This window comes from Anastrepha obliqua, chromosome 1 (genome assembly GCF_027943255.1).
Source record: "Anastrepha obliqua isolate idAnaObli1 chromosome 1, idAnaObli1_1.0, whole genome shotgun sequence".
Classification (NCBI taxonomy): Eukaryota; Metazoa; Arthropoda; class Insecta; order Diptera; family Tephritidae; genus Anastrepha; species Anastrepha obliqua.
In genome coordinates this window covers 154,329,674-154,352,196 of record NC_072892.1, presented here as the reverse complement: position 1 = coordinate 154,352,196, position 22,523 = coordinate 154,329,674, and the positions used below count along the sequence as shown (strand labels likewise).

General features: G+C 38.7%; 2 protein-coding genes across 2 annotated transcripts; both read right to left on the bottom strand.

Moving 5' to 3' along the window:
* Nucleotides 1–11,615: 11,615 nt before the first annotated feature.
* Nucleotides 11,616–12,932, bottom strand: LOC129253241 (protein D2-like). The gene is made up of 2 exons (XM_054891534.1): nt 12,667–12,932; nt 11,616–12,593 (listed from the first exon to the last, which is right to left on the bottom strand). The coding sequence occupies exons 1-2, from the start codon at nt 12,802–12,804 to the stop codon at nt 12,114–12,116; spliced, it is 618 nt and encodes a 205-aa protein (XP_054747509.1). The 5' UTR covers nt 12,805–12,932; the 3' UTR covers nt 11,616–12,113.
* Nucleotides 12,933–19,619: 6,687 nt separating this feature from the next.
* On the bottom strand, nt 19,620–21,927 carry LOC129236284 (uncharacterized). Its single transcript, XM_054870581.1, has 2 exons — nt 21,525–21,927; nt 19,620–20,041 (listed from the first exon to the last, which is right to left on the bottom strand). Exons 1-2 carry the CDS (start codon nt 21,925–21,927, stop codon nt 19,620–19,622), a joined length of 825 nt encoding a protein of 274 aa, XP_054726556.1.
* Nucleotides 21,928–22,523: the final 596 nt, after the last annotated feature.

The following is a 22,523-nucleotide window of genomic DNA, read 5'->3' as shown; positions in this document are numbered from 1 at the left end:
CTGGATAAGTAGGAGTTTAACCTGCTACAGTATCCATATCGTAGTTGTGCCAGTGTTACACGGGTCTCACGGGGAAGCTGGAGCTCTTCATCTGCAATGGGTGGTGGTTGGACTCCGATTACGGCATTCACAGGACGGGAGTTCATGAAGGTGGTAACGGTCTCCCGGTGAATGTCGTTTATAGACTGTCTAAATACTGTCCGGTCCAGTAGGTTACGGTCAGTCTTGTCCTGGATTTCGCCAGCGTAGTCAAGGAGGTGTCTCCTGACGTGCCTGGGAGGCGGCTCGGGCTCAAGCAGGTGTCTGAGGGGGTGAGACCTACGGTAGCATCCGAGCAGGAACTGCTTGCGGAGCAATTTGTTGTGCTCCACAACAATACTCTCATCATACCGTCCGGTAGACTGCCTAAGCCCCCACTCCCAAGATTTCTAATGTCCGAGTACATCGGTTACTACATAAACGTATTGCTTCACCTAACGACAGGTGTTTCCTATGCTATCACTGAAACGGATGAATCCATCTTAAGACCTGACCTAAAGGCGTATAGAGTGTGTTATATCGCACCATGCGTTAGCTGCAAAAAATTCATTTGTAAAGCTCATTTTGAGACGTTGATCAGGCGCGTTAAATAAACGTAAGAACTCTATATTTTGTACTTTTATAAATTAATTTTATATTTATTAATTAAAAAAATGAATTATAATCAAAATATTTTCCTTCATATATTGGGCTATGCTGACCCATTAATTATTGTGCTTTACTCGGTGCTGGCACTTACTAAGCAACGTTGTGAACCATTATTTTGAATTTGAATATTTTGAAGCCACTGTAATACAGGCATTTGCGTTTTCCATAGGCTGTAAATTTAGTTGAGAATATGAAAGCCAGCACGTTTGTATGTATGTATACCCCATAATCAGAAAGTACCAGGTATGTTTAAGGGGCTATACGCAGTTATGACTTTCAAAAAAATCGATTTTTTTTTATTGCATTTTTGTAATTTACATATATTCAAAAGTATACGCACGAAATTTGAAGTAGATCTAAGCAATACTTTCGGAGTTATACCTAAATATGTAGAGATGCCTCGGCACGTTTTAAGCTAGGTATTGAAACTTTAAACGTGTTTTTTTCAAAACGGCATTTTTCAAGTCGGTGTACACGATATCTCGAAAACGGCTTGTTTGATCGGTCAACCGTTTTAACTCAATCTTTAAAGATACATTTTCTAGTAATTAATCGTTCCTTTTGTAAATCTGATACTTATTTTCCATTTTATAATCAATTTACGGCCAAATTTTAACGTAAAAATCGAAATCATTTCTTTTAAAAGCTGCCATTTTGTGAAAATTCACTATTTTGATTAGCCGAACGATTAATTACTAGATAATCTAATATATTAACAAAATGTGTTTGGTTTTTTGATTTCAGATAATCCAATCCTGAGTTACGATGTACACCGTAAATCGTCTATTTTTAAAGGAGGTTCCAGAAATCGCCTGCAGCGCGCTCTATAATCAAAATTTTCATAAATAAAAAATTTTGTTACGTTCTTGAAGGATGCTTTTATAACCGCCAAAAATTTTCAAATTAAAATATTCTGAAGTTTCTTCAGGATAAATCTTTGACAACCCGTCTTTTATTTGCTTCATAACTGCGTATAACCCCTTAAATAAAGTAAAGGTCAATTTATTTTATCTTCTTCAAAATATTATCCGTCTGAAGCAACACTCATGTGCTAACGTTTAACCCAGTCCTCCATGTACCTCTGATAGGCCGACGAAGGGATGTCCTTCAGATCCTTTGTAGCATTGTCTTTGATCTCCTCTATCGACTGAAATCTCCTTCCACGAAGTGGTAACTTCAACTTGGGAAGCAAAAAGAAGTCGCACGAAGCCATTTCAGGTGAATAAGGTGCTTGCACGATGGTATTTTCTTGGTGTTTGGTCAAATAATCCAGCACAATTTGGGCTCGGTGCGATGGCGTGTTATCATCCTGCAAAATCCAAGAATTATTTGCCCACGTTTCCGGCCGTTTGCGACGTACAGCATCGCTCAAACGCTTCAAAACGGATTAATAATATTTCCTGCCTACGCCTTGGCAATCGAAGAAAACAGTCAACATCACTTTTTTTTTTATACTTTTTGGTCATAGGGTATATGTATGTAAATATGAACGTTCCTTTATATAATATATTTATTTGAGCAAAGAAAGGATAGTTTAAAAAAAAGTTTATATTAGAGCTATTCCGTTGTAAGGGGTGAGACATTTTTACTCATTTGTTAATACGAGTACGCACATTCAAATATTTCAAAAAGTAGGCCGTGATCTCTTTTTGAAGGCCGTGATCTCTACAACATTTCTTTCTAACAAGACGGCGGACGGCGCTACTTGCCATACAACTCGTGTTACAATGGATTCACTGCTGTCTACTTTTGAGTAAATATTTTTATCCATGAATCTTCTTTATCAAATCAGCTAAACTTGGTATTCACATTGCATTTGACCGTATTTGCTCTTATCAATCAAGAGTTTGAAAATTAAGGCAATCAGACTAAAACCACACTCTAGACTCTCTATCCTTAACGTGTGACTGTTTGGTTCGGTTTATTGTCCGGCGGAATCATTGGACCTTACTTTTTCGAAAATGAAACTGCATCAACAGTTACGGCGAATAAATTGCACTATCGAGAGATGATTAACGGGTTTTTATGGCCGGAATTGGATGGTATTGATCTGGACAACGTTTATTTTCAACAAGGCGGCGCTACGTGCCACACAAGCAACGAAACTAATTGATCTTTTATATATATAAAAATAACAACCCTTTATTAGCGGGACTCGGGTTGGTTGCGGGTCTGATGCCTACAATGGCATGAAGCATCAAATAACAGAAAAACCTATTTTATAAACATTAAGGATTGCATGACCCAGATATTTAGACGGTTGCGAGTTTCAGTGCAATACATTCTGTCAAAAAAGTACCGGGAATTGTTCAATAAAACGCAAAATAATTGTTTAATCATCAAAAATTATTAATGCCGCCTTCAAAATAGGCTTCATTCGAAGCAATACACATATGCGAACGATTAGTCCAGTCATCAAATCATCTTTTAAACACGATTGAAGAGATCTTCTTCAGCTCCTATCGACTCCGCAGAGTGGCAATTTAAGTTTTGGGAAAAGGAAAAAGTCACAGGGGGCCAAATCCGGTGAATACGGTGGTTGTGTGATGATATTTGTGGAGCTTTTTGTCAAAAAAGTGTTCACAATATGAGCCTTGTGAGATGGTGAGGTACCCATGAGTTTTCTCTTCTCAAATTGGGCAGTTTCCTACGCATATTCTGTCTCAAACGTCGCATAACTTCCAAATAATATTCTTTGTTTACCGTAGAACCATTTGGTACGAATTCCGAGTGCACAACACCAGGATAATCAAAGAAAACGAGTAGCAGGACTTTCACTTTTGACCGACTTTTACGTGGTTTTTTGGGTTTCGGCTCATTTGGAAAGCGCCATTCAGCCGCCTCTTGACTGGTTTGCATGCCAATACCTGTGGGCAAAAAGTAAGGTGAATTTATTTGTCAAACTTCGCGGGATTGAAATTTCGCTCTAGTTATTCTTTCATGAGTTGGCAGCACTGTTAATAACATCTGAGCCAACTTTCATGTGAATGTCATTATCAGTAATATCTTTACGCTTGTGTTTACCAAACGACCAAGAGTGCATTTTTCGAATTTTACAATTGATTGAGCAGAGAAGTGCCATCAAATTTTCTTTGCGGAATGAAATTTCGGCTGCGGAAACGTTTAGCGTGTTGCAGAAGGCATTCGGTGATTCGACCATGTCGCAGAAAAATGTTTATAAGTGGTACAAAGACTTCAAAGAGGGTCGAGAACGTGTTGATGACTTGGAGCGCTCCGGACGACCATCGACGTCAACAGATGACCAAAACGTCAATAAAGTGAAGGAGTTAGTGCTCAAAAATCGTCGGTTGACTGTTAAAGACCTTACTGATATGATCGGAATATCAGAAGGACCTGTGAAAACCATTTTGGAAGACCATTTGGGCCTACGAAAAGTCAAATCTCGTTTGGTAACGAAAACTATCAATTTCTTGGAAAAAAGTCGTCACGTTGATGTGTGTGAAACAATGCTTTCAGTCTATCAGGACAAGCTCAAATACATCATTACGGCAGATGAGACTTGGATTTATGCTTACGACCAATCAAGCGAATATCGTGCTAAAGGCGAGGACAGACCGAAAAGAGCACGTCAAAGTCGTTCAAAAATAAAGGTCATGATGACAGTTTTTTTCGATTTTCGTGGTGTGGTGCACTATGAATTCCTTCCACCTGGCCAAACTGTTAACAAGGAATATTATTTGAGCGTTTTGCGTCGTTTACGTGAAACAATTCGTCTAAAAAGACCAGAATTATGGGCCAACATCTCTTGGTTTCTGCATCACGATAATGCACCGTCTCACACTGCACTCGTTCTTCGTGACCATTTCGCTAAAAACTCCACGCATATAGTTCCGCAACCACCGTATTCGCCTGATTTGGCTCCGTGTGACTTCTGGCTATTCCCAAAACTCAAGAGACCACTCCGGGGAACGCGTTTCGAGTCGATTGAGGAGATAAAAGCTGAATCGAAGAAGGTGCTGATTGCTATACCGGAAATGGCCTATTTAGCATGTTTCGGGGATTGGAAAAATCGTTGGCATAAGTGTATTTCATCGAGAGGGGATTATTTTGAAGGGGATGAAATTGATTTACAAGAAGAAATAAAGATTTTTCATTTTACAACCAAATTCACCTTATTTTTTGCCCACAGCATATATCCACGTCTTATCAACTGTTATGATGCGTTGGATAAACGTTGGGTCCGATCGCTTGCTCAAGCATATCTTCGTCTTCAGTCACCTTCTTCCGATGGATTTTTTGAAAGAAATTCAGCTCTCTTTGAACGAGTCGAGCAGCCACGTGTTTCAAGCCCAATTGATGGTGTAAAATGTTGCGAATTGATTCATCAGAAACGCTAAGGTCACGAGCTACCTCCCTCAAACTTTAATTATGGCAACATTTCTTTGGCTTTGTAGACGTTTTCATCCGTTGAAGACGTTGATGGGCGACCAGATCGGGGCAAATCTTCCACGACTTCTCGGCCCTTTGCAAAAGTCTTATACCACTCGTAGGCCTGTGTTTTTGAGAAAGCACACTCGCCATAGGCTTTCGGTAACATTTTCAACGATTCGGCACATGAAATCCCGTTCAAAACACAAAATTTAAGACAAATTCTATGTTCGATATTTTTATCCATAGATGCTTTCCATTTCAATTCAACCGGGCTATTCGGGTCATGTTCTTCGATTTCGATGTAACTTAAATATGTTGCTCTCTGGTCAAAATAATGAGACACGTATTTTTTTGTTCGCCCGAAAAAAAAATTTTTCAAGAGTTATCGGCAATTTTGTTTTTCGGCTCAAACTCGATTTTTTTAATTATATTATATAAGAAAAAAATTTTTTTAAATGCCCATAACTTAGTCAATAATGAACCGATTTTAATAATTCTGGGTTCAAAATGATCGTAATTACTTACACGAGCGACTTCATGTAGAAACAATTGAGCAGCAAAAAAAAGTTAGACTTATGTTTAACGCTTTTTAAATGAATAATTTCCGATATTTTTTTTGACAGAATGTATGTGCCATAATAAACCTGAATGTATGTACGTGTGTATGTATGTTTTTTTGCATGTATACTGACATGCAAATTAACCATTTATATTTTCTAGACAACTAGTATTTTTTGCATCAGTAAATTTGTAGTATAAGTTTGCAGCAGTTATACAGCTGATTTAAATTAAAATATGCGAAATCTTATCAATATTTGAATAAAAGACTCACCCCTTGCAAAAGAATAAGATTAATGCAGGTATTTTGATATTAAAAGTCGAATGTCTTAAATTTCATACAAATTGAGAACAATAACTTTAAAGGGTATGGTTGCTTCCTCAAAAGGGGACATAGAGGGAAATTGCAGGGTCGCTGAACTAGCAAAACTTGACTCTAAATTGACTGATGAGTGTACAGACCTTATATACAGGGCCTTTATAAATATGTAAGCTACTTATTTTTGGGAAAACTGTAAAAAACCGTAAATAAAAGATGGCGTAACGAACCTATTTGCAGAATCGCCCGGACAATTGTGACCCACTCCTAATGCTAAACGATAGCGGACTGATTTCCGTTCTAACGGGGCACTGTCAAATAGGCAGAAACGCCCAGAGGACGAATACGCAGCCACTTCAGCAGAAGCTGAGGAAGAGGCGATTTTGTACTTTCTGTGTGACTGTCTTGCTCTATCCAGACGCAGGTTTACTATTTTCGGTAGATAATCTTTCCATGAGCTGGAAGATCTCTCTAAATTAGGGGCCTTCTAAAGTTTCTGTACGATTCACATTGGGTTCAGGAAAGATAAGGACAAGTTCCCAACGCGGCGCCACAATGGTCTAGGAGCTTGAGTATGTTCCGCAGTGGAAAATGGCGACGACTGAATCTAACATAACCTTGTTATTCAATGAAATCTATATTTATAAAAAATTAACGACCAAATTTTGGCATGAAAATTAGTACGAATATTGTAAAAAGATAAATTGACTAAAGTGACTATGAAGTATCTTGGGACATGGGCCAATTTTTTGATTGAATAGAGAGTTGGCAGAGGACTTAAATATCGCTTGCGGATTCTTATTGTATTGTAGCTCCAAATTTGGTCCCAGATTTCTTGACCCGGAGTAGAACCCAAATTTCATGTAGAAAAACGGACCGCGTTAATGTCGCCAAACACATGATTTCTAAGGCTGAATCCGACTCAACATTCATCAAACGCATCATTACTGGAGACGTGACATGGGTTTATGAGTACGATACGCAATCCGGACATCAAGCGAGTGAGTGGAGAACTCCGAATGAGACCAAAAAAACCGCTTCGGTTTCAGTGAAACAAGAAAGCGTAGTCATGGTTTTTGTGGATTACAATGGAATTGTACGCTACCAGTTTTGCCAGAAGGCCAGGCAGTTTATAAAGACTATTATTAGGGCGTTATGAAATGTTTAGGGTGAAGCAAGTCGCCAAAAAAAGAAAGGATTTATAGGAAAACAATTCGTGGGTTTTGCACCATGAAAACGCTCCGTCGCACAGTGCCATCATTACCCATGAATTTTTGATCAAGAACGAAACGAATACCATCCAACAGCCATCGAATTCACCTAATATGGTTCGCTGCGATTTCTTTTTTTGATCAAAAAACGACTACGGGGAACGCGTCGGCTTTGATAGCTGTACCGGAAATAGAGTTTCAGAAATGTTTCGAGAGCTGGATCAAATGCTGGCATAAGTGCGTTGCAGTTGATGGGGAGTACTTTGAAGGCGATAATATCACTTTTAAGGAATAAACTTGTATTTTGAATTTTTTGACTACAATACGGGAACTTTTTGATCAAGTAGATATGGAATACATGGGTTGAAAAGTGCCGGGCTTAACACATAGTGGTCTAGAAATTTCGTTTTTTTTTTGATAGGTCGAAAGCATAGGCTTTTAAGATTAAACGAGGTGTGCTCAAAAAGTATCGCGATTATTATTCATTAATATCTATTTGGCCCCCTTCAAAGTAATCCCCATGAGATGTTATGCACTTATGCTAACGTTTTTTCCAATCTTCGAAGGACTTCAAAAAATCATTTTTTTTTTGTTCAGCTCCTTCTTATATGCCTCGTCAATCGTAGCGTAGCGGCGTCCTTTCAAGGGGCTCTTCAGTTTCGGGAACAAGAAAAAGTCACAGGAGGCCAGATCTGGGGAATACGGTGGCTGTGGCATCATTAGTGTGTTGTTTTTGGCCAAAAAGTCGCGCACAAGCAACGATGTGTAAGCAGGGGCGTTATCGTGATTCAAGAGCCAATTTTTGTTCTTCCACAAGTTCGAGCGTTTCTGGCGGATTGCTTCGCGCAAATTGCGCATAACCTGCTGGTAATATTCCCTTCTGACCGTTTTACCCTGTGGTAAGAACTCATGATGCACAACGCCCCTGCAATCGAAGAAAACTGGGCGCGCTAATTCGGTCTTGGTTTGTGCAGCAACTTCCATTGAGATAATTGAGCTTCGGTTTCCACGTCATAACCATAAACTCACGATTCGTCACCAGTTATGTCGTTGCGGACAGAGGCAAACATCTCATTAGCAATGTTCATGCGATGCTGCTTTTGGTCGAAATTGAACAGTTTGGTACGAATTTTGCGGCGACCCGTCTCATGCCCAAATCGTTGAAAAAAATCGAATGGCACGAGCCAATTGATATGTCTAGCTTCTCAGCAACTTCTCTAACGGTGATTCGACGATTGGCCAATACGATTTTCTTCACTTCATCAAGTTTTTCGTCTGTTGTTGAAGTGCTCGGGCGTCCGGCACGCTTTTCGTCGTTCACATCTCCTCGGACTTCTGAGAACATTTTGTACCACCGATAAACGTTACTTTGGCCCAAAGTAGCTTCTCCGTATGACACAGTCAACGTTCGGAATGCATCCGCGCACTTAATTTCGTTTTTCACACAAAATTTGATACAGGTTCTTTGATCCATATTTTTGAATAGGTAAAAATCGAAGACGAGCCGAAATACGTGCAAGCAAAGCAGTTGTCAACAATTAACTGAACATTCAAAACGACCGAACTCGTCGGCATGAACATATCGCCACAAAAAAAATCCGAATTCGAATATACGTAACCTGCGAAAATTCAAAATTTGCGATACTTTTTGAACACACCTCGTACTGTGAAATTTTCATCCGGAAATTCCCAATATTATAGCTTCTCCATTAACTAGGTAGAGAGCGGTCAGCGCGCTCCTGTACCTCAAACTTTAAACTCATTTATCTCGAAACGACTTTTTTCGGCCTGGTGTTGTCAAAAAAAAAAAAACTATTTATGTTGTTCGCAACATCAATAGTTATCGCCGGTACTAGAATCATATTATTATTTGAATTATTTCGTATTTTTTTGATTAAAAAACTAAAAAAAAAAATCGAGTTTTAGAGCATAAATTTAAAACCACGCCATTTTGTTAATTTGTTTTTTTTTTTTATTCTACATAGTACGGGACAAAGCTACAGTCATACTGATTAATATTTTTTTTGTTTTTGTGTTTCAGATAAATAAAAGAGCCAAAATGGACAACACCGTTCAGGTCCAATTTTTCTGGAGACTCAACTTCATCGCCATTTTTTAAATTATTAAAATTCAAAAATTGTATGTTAATAAAAGGCCTAAGGTAAATAAAAAGCCTAAAAAATTTAAATATCGTTTTTCATTTTTTTATTGTAAAAAAAATCTCTTAATTTTCAAGCTCTAGACCACCGGGACCCCTTAAGAAAGCAGATGTTAAAGAAGACATCAAAAAATCCACACAATCGTTTTGAATGATCGAAAAATGAAGTTGCGTGAGTTAGCTGACATGGTAAAGATATCAAAACAATGGCTTGGCTTTATATTGCAGGAGCATTTGACTATGAGAAAGCTCTGTCCAAAGTGGGTGCCGCGTTTGCTCACTGTTGACGAAAAATAAGAACGTGTTGATGATGGCAAGACAACGACAAAACTACATGAATTGATTTTCGAATTGCTCCCACATCCACCGTATTCGCCAGATTTGGCTCCTAGCGACTACTGGCTGTTCGCAGACCTAAACAAAATGCTCGTCGGCAAGACATTTCGCTCGAATGAAGAGGTTATCGCTGAAACTGAGGCAAAAGATAAATCATTCTACAAAAGTGGACTCAGAGACATAGGAAGATGGACAATCAGATCGTACGGTCACAGGGACCCTCGCTGCTCAAAAACAAATCAGACTACACAGTCTCCGACCTTAGCTTCAAGAAAGGCTTTACGGTACGTTTTCCACCGAGAACCGATTGGGGCAAAGAGAAGGTGATTGGAAGATACGATATTAAAATCTACACTGAAGGTTCCAAGATGAACTGTAGTGTGGGAGCTGGCTTCCATTCGGAGCCGCTCAACCTATCTCAATCAATTCGACTTCCTGACTATACCAGCGTGTTCCAGGCAGAACTATTGGCGATCAGAGAAGCATGTAAATCACTAAAACTCTGCAAGGAAGTTGGAGCAGGAGCAGCCTCCTTTTCAGACAGTCAAGCAACTATCAAGGCCTTAGACTCCAACTCCATTTCATCCAAATTAGTCTCACAGTGTAGAGAGAAACTAGAATTGCTTAGTCATTGGCTTGAAATTACTCTGATATGGGTTCCCGGTCATAGGAACATATGGGGTAATGAGATAGTGGATGAGCTAACAAGAAAAGGCTCTACACTAGACATAGCAGAGACGGTGGCAGTCGCCTCCCTACTCAACACAATAAAAACATCCATTGCTTCATACTATCAAGCTTTAGCCGAAAGAAGGTAGAAGCAACAACAAAAATCACATGGCCGCCGTATAAAATCCAAAGGACCAACTACCTGTTAGGATGTTCTCGACCAAACATTTCACGCATCAGTGTAGGTAGGTAGGTAGGTTGGGTGGTTGTCGTAGCTACACACTTAGACCTTTCGCAGGTCCATTGTGAGCTTATCCTTACCCTACGTGTTCCTTTTCAAACCATCCGGTAACTTTACTCATCAGTGTAACCTTTATAGGTCAGTGGAAGGTAGGGAATCACGCAGCCAAACTTAACCTCCCCTTCATTTCCATCTGCTGAAACTGTCAAGCGGAAGGGGTGAAGGAAAGTCTTTTCCACTACTTATGTAAATGTCCAGAGTTAGCTAGGGCACGACTTCGCTCTTTCGGTAAACCTTTCTTACAGCAAATTAATGAGATCCCAGACATCGACATAAAGATTTTGCTGTTATACTATACTTGGATCTCACAAAATGGATCTGATTTCGAAAAAAAACGAGAACAGTAGTAATAAAACGGTGCTGGTCGCTAATTAGGATTATTTCAGTAGAAATACTCAACCACTTAAACAACAACAGCAACAAAAGTGGTATTGAAATGGTAGAGCCTCGCTGCAATGGTTACGTTGTTCCTAATGGAAATTACGCTGATGAATTTGATGAAGAATTTTGAGCAAAAAAAAAATTGTCTTTTATTTGTTAGACCCCCGACTTTTCAGTCTATGTGTTATACCTATTCTTATGTGTTTGGCGAACTACGCCTTCAATTTGTGGTGTAGTTATCCTATAAAATAGAGAGAGTTTACAGTTTTATGAAATCTTTGAAAGCTGAGCCGTTAGCATTGAACCAATCCAATAATAGTGACACACAAACGGAGGCCATCAAATGCGTCAGATTATCCAAAATCTGTAAAGTCTGCAAAGACTCATTCACTCAGAGGTTCAGTTTACCCTTGCAGTTCTGCTGTTCAAATACATGCGCAAATAGTCGGTGTCCTCAAAGAAAATTCAGTAAATATGTTACGGATTTGTGTGCTTATACGAGTACAACAACGCTACTAAGTCTATTCTGCACAATATTAGTGAACTTATAAATATGTATTTTACCTGCGAAGTATTTCACCACAAAACAAATACACACACAAATATGTTTTGCAAACATTTAATTAATTACAATGTGCATAAAAGGTGTACAATAGTTACTATTTAAAGCAGTTCTCTTGTCCGTTCATTTATGGCCGTCTATGCAGCAGGTCGTCTGGCTAACCTTGCCAATCAAGCCAGCAGACAGTAAGCAGCCAACCAACCGGTCACTGGTGAGTGGAATCTGTATTTTCACTTTAATTAGCGCCAACTTTCATAAATATTCAAATCTTAATTTAAGCACTACTTTGGTAACTGTTAATCAATGTGAATGTGCAAACATACACACACATACATACGTGGACAATCGGTCACACATACATGTACATATGCATCTACGTGTGTGGAAACGTGCTTAACGGCTTTATTAGCTTGCTCGAAAGACAAAAAAAAAAAACAAAAACAAAAAAAAAACGAAAATCTAAAATTTTTGAAACTAGTTTTTTTCTACGATCGATCTTCACCGAATATATCTTTTCACCATTCTTCACCATTTACTTTTTAAAGTCCCAACTGCTTATACAGTTCCGGCACAGAGTCATCATATTGGGCCTGAAAGAAATTCCCTGCCACCGGCACACCTAAGCCATACTTCTCAACAAAATTCTTCGTGGAAAACTTCTCACGACCTTTGACACTCTTATTCGTAGCGCGCGCTTCGGTAAATTCCAATTTCTTTGGTTGTTGGAAAAGCAGGAAAACATAACGATGCAAACCCGTGTCCTTTGGTGCACCCGAGCCGACATACTCCGATATTACTTCACCTTTGTCCAACTGATCGCCGGGTATATTGCCTACCAACCAGTGTTCAAATTCACGAGACTCTGGCTTGGCACGACTGGGTACATCCGGATCGGTCATAAGGAGTGTGTAGTAAGTGTCAGCAGAGGCTGGCTTCCATTCGACTTTGGGTTGGTGCTTCACTTGTGTGGGTGTTACCTCTACACCCTTATCGGCCATAACACCACTGTCATAGATCACCTGCAAAATTAAAAGAAAAAACAAAAAAAATTAAGCTCATTGAATAGTTCAAATAATTTTTCTTTAAACTTACCTTCAAAAAGTCCTTTGGTCCTTCACTGATGAGATCTGGTATCACTTCCAAGTGCTTCATGAATTTGGTAATATCCGAATCCTCAGCGTATGTGAAGCACATCAGGCTCAGGAGCAATAATTGTTTCAGATTAAACATTTTGCACGTTGTTTTTGTGTTTTGCTTTTCACTGACACCGTTTGCGTCCACAGCCGTTGAGCTTCTAATTGTGAATAAACTGTTAAGATCACTGAAGCTGTTGCTATTAGGTCAAAGCTGAGCAGAGCTTCGTTGAGCTTTTACTCAAATTCAGCGTCCATAATCTGCGTTTTATTACCTATCGAGCTAACATAGTTGTATGTATGTAAGTATACATGTATGTAGATATGTATCTGCTCACGTAAAAATGATTATAATGTTAATTTGAATAATGATTTTTATCTCTTTGCTAATAAACAGTTGTTTCTAACGTGTAATTTGTTTGTGTGTGTGTGTGAATTCCAATTAATTATACACTAAACAGCTGTTTGTGGGCTGGTTGTAACCGAATGCACATACAGCCCTGTTCCTGAAAATAGTAGCGCCGCTGTGGTTTTACAGTTACTTCAAATGAAGAGTACACTCTTCGGTTTGTTCACTATTTTTAAGAATTAAAATTTGAAGTTTTTACTGTTAATTCAAGCGAATTTTTTTTTTCTCGGATGATGCTCGCATTAGCTGTTCCAGCGTCTTGTAGCGTCACAGCTACCCCTACGTACTAAACAACTCTCCACTATCTACCACTCGCCCCTTGGAACTGCCAGAAAGGGAAATACCTGACGCTCAAAGGCTCCAACTTATTGTTGACGCCTACGAAACTCCGCGCGTCTCAGATCGTTATAAATGTGCGTTACATAGGTGGATTCTGTTTCAGTTATTAGCTGATTTCAGCATAAAATCCATAATACTATCTCCTCTTAAAGGTTTCTGGGGCATAGCGTAGGCATTTGAATAAGACGTGATCAACCTCTTCTTCCCTCTCCGCGCAGGTTGGCAATTTGGTGAACGTCATGGCCAAATCTATGGAGGTATTTCCTAAATACCCCCTGCTCTGAAAGGAATTGGGTTAGGCGGAAGTTTGTCCCCCCATAGTTACTTTCTAGCCACGTCGTAAGGATCTATCCGGATTAGTCCCACAATGACGAAGGATGCGTCTTCGGAAATTGTGCGGAAGCCGCAGATAGGTTGCGAAGCGCTTAGACGATAAACGGCTATTAGTTTATAGCGCAGCTATTTATATTTAATGCATCAGCCCAGATCGGTGCCGCGTATAAAAGCACCGAGCTGAAAACCCTACTATATAATATTCTTTCAACATCAACATCAGTTGTGTGCTCTGCTAATTCCAGGTTCAAGGACGTCAACCAAGTCTTGATCCTACCTACTGCTTCGCTGGCGATCCTCCCAATATCTTAGATGTAAATTCGGGTCCGGATATAAATTCGGGTCGTTCCGGTTACGTAGAACCGACTGTCATGGGAACCTATATCCAGTCTTAGAACACCGTCATGCATAAGGTTCCATAGTGGTGGCCCTTAAACTGAACCTGGGAGGACTTCTGATGTTACGTAGAACCGACTGTCGTGGGAACGTATATCCAGTCTTAGAAAACTTAAACTGAACCTGGGAGGACCTCTGTTATTGCATTGTACCCTCAATACCTTTGTCAGTTCTAAACCTAAGTATACGGTCCGAAAAATAGCTCCCAATTATTGTATTTTGATAATATAAGCTAATATTTACATTGTTGACTATTTTCCAGAAAATAGTACATAAAAATTATGTTGCCGTGAAAAAACTACTTGATGAGGAAAAAACTCAAGTCAAAGTATGTACGTGCTTCATATTCTACATTTTGGGTTTAATATTTTATAGAAACTCCCTTGTTTATTACACATTCAATGGCCTTACATCAACGTGGCAAAGAATCAGCGAGGTCTCACACTTCATATGTGTCTCGTTACTCACTTGCGAAACGTTTTCCTTCTTGATGGCTTTGCCTTTGCTACAAATAGTTCGACATATTACACAAATTTTTTATTGATTTTAAGTTTGGAGACTAAGCTGGTAATTTTTTTTATATTTTTGTTCACTCCGCTAATAGGGCCTCGATAAGACTTTTCCATCGTACAAGGTTCTGGGTTGTTGTTTTTGCGTCGTCCCATGTGATGTCGGCATCTGCTAGCTAGCGCAATATCGACCTTCTCCAAGTGATCTTTGCCGGATCGCGACATTTGCTCTCTTGCGGGTTTCAGTCCAGTGCCATTCTCGTGATGCTGTCTGGTATTCTGAGCGTGTGACCTATCCATCCTCACTTTTTGCGTTTGATTTGCCATAGGATGGGTTCCTGAATCGATGATCTCCACAGCGCGTCGTTGCTGATGTCCTTCGGCACGAATATTCTACAGATGATGCGGAGGCATTTGTTGACGAAAGATTTTAGCCTCTGTGTGATGGTGTTGGAGACCAGCCATGTTTCATTTCCGTACGACAATACTAACTTTACACATGCGCTGAATATTCTAGTTGAGAGTGCCTGGAGATTTGCGAACTCGCACATACCTTGCTTTGTTTAGCCTGCAGCAGAAATCTTCATCTGCTCCACTGTCTATCGTGATAGTGCAGTCGAGGTAACAGAAACTTTCGACGAATTCCACCGGACACCCGCCAACCATTATATGTCTGCTTTACTGTGGTTGACTCTCATAGCCTTTGTCTTGGCGATGTTGACCTCCAGTCCAACAGTGTGTGCCAGGGTGACTGGTCTGCCCGTCTTCACTTGCATGTCTGGGTTTGTGAGAGAGAAGAAAGATGTCATCGACGTAGTTAAAGTACTCAAGATGTCTGGTGAAACTCCATACGAGACTTCTTTTGTGCAGGGTCAATTGGATCATAACGTCGTGTAAGACGATGGCGAAGCGAAGGGGCGACAGGGGACAACCTCGCCTTCCGTCTGCGTTGGTGGTGAATGGGTCGTTGATGTTGCTGTTGTGTGGCTGGCCATCGCATCACGTTAATATTTTCTGATCGAAATCACACCTTAGCTAGTTTGCTAGTATGCTTTGGTGCGTTATTCTGTTGGAACGTCAATTTTTTATGTACATCCCAGATGGGTTCGCACGCAACTTCAGTCTTGTCATCTGGTGGCAAGGCGAATTCATGTTTTTCTTTTAGTATCTCATTCGGTCGGTTTTATTTCCAGTCGGTACGCGAACTTTCGTGTTTTGCCACAATATGTTCTAATTGTCAGGGATTTATAGGCTCACCCTCGTACTCCTAGCATTTATTTTAGGAAAAATAGCTTATTCGCTAAATCTTACGAATTACAAATCAGTGAGTTGGGCTCAATAATATTTTAAATGCAAACTTAGTGCCTATTCGTATTTTTGTGTCTGCAGCTGTATTTTTAAAAGTTTTCTGCTCTCTTAGTAGCTTTTTAATTTAATTCATGCATATAATAACTATATTATCAAAATGAGAGTTTTGTTTAATGCCGTTGAATGAATTATTCTCAACTCAAAACCGGAAAGGGCAGATCGATTTCCGCTGAAGTATGATATTAATAATAGTAATATTAAAGTATTAACTATTACGCACGCAGATGGGTTAGTTTCAATTTATATTAAACAAGTTTATAACAAAGCTGAAGGCGTGTTAATATCTCTTCTATGTTGCACTTATGAAGTTCCAATCGGAGCTCATAGCTAAAGCTGATTTGTTTCAGTACGAGTAGCAAATAAATATATGTACAGTTATATTCATAAAAATAGCAGTGCAATAGCTCCTCACTCTTAAAATTACTTTTACTAAAACATTTCTGACTCTTATTCAGCAAACCAAAGATCGAGCTCAGAGGAATTATAGAGAGGCGTTTATTTAGAGAAAACGTAACAAATTCGTAACAATATTTAATTTTTTCTATGGTCTTCAGCTCAACCGGACCGGAGGGCGCATCTGAGGTACTAATGGAGTAATCAGCATATATGAGGTTCGTTAGCCGTTAGTCCGCACTGCTCTGTAAGGAGGCGTTGCATGGAAGAGGTAACTACATAAGGGGTTAGGGGTAGCCAGAATTTGCAAAATAAATTGATTTTCTTTTGCGTTTTCTTAAAGTGTAATATCTTAGAAATATTGCGTAAAAATCTGAAGTGAATCCGACAAATACTTTTCGAGTTATTCAACAATTAACAAAGCGCGCTCGGGCGCTCCGGAACGTGCGAGAGCAAAAAGCTTGATGCTGTATGCGATATTTTGGAAACTGCTGTGACTGCTGAACAGCTATTACATATATAGCCCAAGAATAGATGACAGAGTGTAAGTAATATTTTTTTTTGGTTTTGTCGGAAGACTAGCAAGTACTGCACTCAGACACAATTTGTACTGCACTCGGATTCCGAAGAAATCTCAGTATATTTTGTGGTGCCAAGGAGCCACAGGAGGAACTGCGACAGTCGGTCGGAAATAATAACTAACTTGGAAGTATAAAAATTATTAATGATGTTCTGATGTATGTTAGGATGTATTCAATGTCATACAGACAGATAGACAGACCATCTGATTGATGAAGTTTTTGCTATAAAGCACACCATTCGAAATCTAGGTGTTTTGCCTACAAATTTGACTCTTCCTCCATTTTTACTAAACATTTCTAGAGTAGCCAGTAACCCAGTGTTTTGTTAAGGAACCCGATTTGAACAAGAAAGCTGCTTATACTAAACGAAAGCTTTATAATGTATTAAATTGTGGTGCAACCACCCAAGTGACACCGAACATTCTGGTCATCTAAATGGTCGATAAAATTTACGGTATGATGTGGGACGATCGGTTCATGAAGGTGTCCGAAGTTCAGAAGCCTACATACTTATCACACAAATGAATGAATTCAGTTCTTTATAAGCATTTTGGGTAATGAAAAACTATTCAAATCGACAAATTGGGTGCCGCGTTTTTTCCAAGCTTCGATGAACGCAATTCTTAGATAACTTCAAAGACTCCTTGTTCAATCGCAATCCGCCTGATTTTTTGAGCTGAGTCATCACAATACACCAATTACGTGGTGAATCGAGGTTAAAGGTGGGTCATGGCGACGGTTTGTTTTTTGTGGGTGTACATCCACATCAATTACCTTGAAGAGGAGATGCCAACCTCCGCACCAGTTCGCAGTAGAATTAGCAAAATTGTTTGAATTAGGTACGGATTTTTCCACCATTTTAGCAACCTGCGATTATTTCCTGTTTCGAAATGGCTCGACGATAATACAAATCGATGGGACAAAACAGAAATATTGACGGAATGAATTGCTTTTATTATAATCTGGTAGATAATTTCATGGGATTTATTTTTTAAATATGACATCCGGCATATGTCCGCCGCAGCTACGAGTTACATGTCTTCAACTTAAGCATGCAGGTACTTTATGGTTGTAAAAGGCAGTTGGTTGTAAAGGGCGACCAATTTTATCGCATGGATCGGTTGTTTGGGGAAAGCGCTAGGGAGAGGTTACAATATAAAATTATTTGGCAGAATACAAAGATGAGCCTGCGCAATAAGGGTCGGTGCAATCAGATCAAGTCCTAGCGAGGCTTTTGATGTACAGACACACGTTATTCCGTTAGATCTGCACATCAAGAAGATGGCTACTATGGGTGCATTTAGGTTAAATGAAGCGGTTCGCTGGAAAGAAGCCCTCGGGGGGAGCTGATTACATCGTCCCGACGATAACATTTAATAAGAATTTTGCCATTCTCTTTCCATCTTAGCGGGAATGGAATAAGGGACGCTCACTCAACAATGTGGTGTTGGAGCAGGTATATATTTTCATTTATATTTGAAAAATCTGTACGTTTTTCTCTTCTCTTTTAAGGGCAATATATGTAGCTATTCTTTGGGATAACTAAGCTGTAATCCAGGCAGTGGATATGGCTATAACAACCTGTAAACTGGTGGAACAAAGTAGGAATAGCCTTACCTTCTTGAGTAAAAACCATAACGTTACCTTAATCTGAGTGCAGGGGCATCGAAACATTGAAGGTAACGAAAAAACAGATGAACTGGCAAGAATAACATTATTGTAGAATCGGTACCCATTTGGCAACAAAATGATGCGGAACCGCTAGCTGGATTCTGGATTAATCACCGCTTTAACCAACCAACCAACCAATGACTCGAAGATGTGTAGCCATTAAGCCATACTCAAAGAAGTAAAATTCCGAAGTTTTGTAAAAATTTAATTCCTTTTTTTATTTTTTTACTTTTTGTTTGCTTCTCAATAAATTAAAATAAATATTAACTTAGCTTTTTGGATTTGTTTGTCTTTTTGGTCGAAGTTCGTGAAACGGAAATAAAGAAAATGTATAACAAAATTCAGGTAATTACAGAAATTTAGGACTAGAATAAAAGTAGTGAAAGAAATAAGACAAAGAGTAAGGTAATAAATAGTAATAGGAGAGTAGGCCTGAGAAAAAGAAAAATTTAAGCGAAGGAAATTAAAGAAAAGTAGTTGACTAAAAGAATGAAGATGAAAGTAGCGTTTGAAAGTAATATTGAAATAAGAAAGTGAAAGTCGAAAAAGTGAAAGTGAGTAGTAAGTGAGTCAGTAAGTTGTAGGTCGAGAAATAGCAGAATAAAATAGAAATGAAAGAATGACTAAATACTTAAATTAATACAAATAAATTACAATTAATAAATATCCTACACGGATAAAATATTAGCTTAGCGTTTTTGTCTTAGTCCTTTTCTTTTCCTAGTTTCCGATTTTTCGATATTTTTCCCATCTTCTTTTTGGTTTTGCAGTGTTTTTTTTTTCTATGTACAGATTGTTGTGCTCTCTCATTTTTCTTCAGCCCTATTGCGCAACCTTATTTCAGATTCACAATAGAGATACAATTTCTTTGGGTTTATGATGTCCTTAAATGCGTCGGCAGCATTCGCAAAATTTACGACGATGAGCTGTAGCTGGATGATGAGCCAGTTGAGCTGGAGCCGGAATTGTACGAGCTAGAGCTGGGATGATATGAGCTGTAGGCTAGATTCTGTGAGTCCCAACGGGCATATGGGCCGCCGCTAGCTGGTTCCCAGCTGCTTGGATCGTATGAGGAGGCAGTGGTGCTGGGTGGACCATATTCAGGCGCTGGCATGGGTGCGGGCATCATCATCATCTTAGCGCCCGACAATTTGGTGATCAAGTTGTAGATGAGGAAGCCAAGTACCAATTTGATGGCGATTTTCGACAAAATCAAAGCCTTGAATGCTTTGAGTCCAATCAAGCCCATAAGGATTGGCAGGACGACCTTCAATTTCAATTTCATTAACAGCAACAGAGGGAGGATCAATTTGTCCTTCTTCTTTTCACCGCGAGCTAATAGTGGTGATGGCCCATAGCAGAAGGGATGAGAGACAGAGAAGACAAAGAGAAATAAGAAAAATTAGAGTGTTAAAGAGTTATTATTAAGTAGAAATGTAAAAAAAGTGTTTGAGTAGCATAGCAAAATGTAGATGAGTTATTGAAATCTAAATGTAATAAGCGGAGGGGAAACATATTTTTGAGTACTTAAACTAAATTGTGTTGAGAATTTTTATCTCTTGCATGAGTCAAAAAGCGGTTGAACCAAAACTTATAAAAATATAGCAAGAAAAAATAAGCAAATTAAGGAAATTAAATAAAAAAATCATTATTTACTCGAAAGATCCAAATTAAGAAAATAAATTTTCTATTAGAAAAACTTTATTTTCGAAACAACCAAATTTATATGATTAATTTTCAATTAGAAAAATTTTATTTTCGAAAAATCTAAAGCAAAAGTTAATTAATATCATATTTAAGGGAAAGAAAAAATGCGATTCTGTAATTTACGTGTCATTTCACGCTAACATGAAGAAATATTAAAAAAAAAGTTTGAAAAAAGATTTTGAGAAATTGTGAATAAAAATTTTTTAAAAATTTTGAAAAAAAAAATTGAAAAAAAATGTTTTTCTTCATTTAACGAGCAGTGATCCAAAAAATTAAATTTAAAATTAAAAAAAAAAATGTTGAAAAAAAAAATTTCAAAAAGTTTTGAAAACAAAAAATTCAAAAAATTTTTAAAAAAATTTGTTTTTCTTAATTTAACCAACAGTGATTCAAAAGTTCGCTCGAAGTACAATAACGTGCTTTTGAAAAAACGAAAATTTTATTTTAAGTTTGAAATATTTAATTTAGATTTAATATAGTTTTGGGTTTTAATTGCATCAATTAATTCTCTATCTAATTTAAATTGGTGCGAATTTGCAAAAACAAGAAAAAAATTATGAAACTAATCTGGTTTCAAAAAAGCCCTATTTTTCACTTTTATGAAGTTCAAGTGCATCGAAGCCATATCCAAAGTATGTTGCCTCTAAACAGGAAATTGATTTTTGTCAATGTGAAAGTAAAACAAAACAGTAAAAAAGTAAAAAAATAGCTTCGTTGTTTTGCAGTTTTAAGTTTTCAATCCAAAGCATGCATTTTCACTTATCAAAACAGGAAATCGATTTTATATCGAATATGATTTTTCAACCAATTTTTATCAAAACAGGAAATCAATTTAATGTTGAATACAATTTTTTTTAGCCTCAGTGAACTTTTTTTGGACATTTCGATAGAGCGCTGTATAATTTTTAAGTTATAGGCCATTGAGCAATCGTAGACTTTTCCCCGGTTTGCAATTTTCACTCACTGATTCATAATTGTCTTTGCACTTTCTTTCACATTCTTTCCCCGCTTCTGCAAGGTCTTTTGTTTAGCTTATTTAACACTGTACAGATCAGATCTGATAGTAATTTCTTTATTTACTACCTAAACCAACACTTTCGCTCTTACTCACCTCCAGTCTCAGGTACTTCGACATCAAAACCACGAGCGGCACTGTAGCTAACCACTGAGCTGCCGAATCCGGTTTCAGGCAAGCGTAGGCGGAATTCATTGTTGTTCAAGATTCTGGAAACACGATCAACGATCACCTTATCGATGACATCCTCGCTGAAAGCACGTCCACTAATATCATCCTCAACACCGGCCACACCATCCAAATAGGTCAACACTTTCTCTTTAAGGCAATGCAGTCCATTAGCATGGAAACACTTATCCACAATGGTGGTCAACAGCTCATCCGTATTGCGAATACGTGGCTCAGCCACAGAATTATCAATGGCGGCAGCATTGATTGGCGTAGCGGCAACGAGCAGCAAACAACCGAACGCGATTAAGGACGTAAAACGGAAAGCCATTTTCGAAGCAAACGTAAAGTGCTTTGAAGGGAGGAAAAAATCAAATGAAATTGAAATTGTGAACGACGCGTTATCAGTGATCGTTATGCGATGACTGGCTACTTGGATTGCTGTGTGTTCACTACAGAATCGATAATGAGACAATGATGTCCACTTGGTTGTGTACTCATGGTTTTATACTGCCGCTCCCCAGAAACCAAACATTAGCGGACAATGGCTAGAGAGGTAGCTTGTTGGCTAGCGGCTAAGAAGGTGGGCAATGTGGGAGTTGGGAGTTGGGAGGAACGACCAAGCGCTAAGCCACAAATAAGACATGGCGATAAGTTAAACGTTGCAGGTACGCGTAAACGTTTTTGGACAACGGCGACAGCACGATTGGTGTGGCAATAGCGCCACTCTTGCAAGGTTTGCCCAAAAAAAACCGACGCGTTGAAATCAATTTGGCTATGAATTTGTCAATTTTTTTTGCTTTTTAATTGAGCTTAGCTTTCTTTGTGCCGAGCGCAACCTGGGAAGCAGGAGAAGAAGGAGGGGAGAGAAGAGTGGCGGAGTAAAGCATGCAGACTGGAAGGGTATATATTCTTCAACAACGCAAT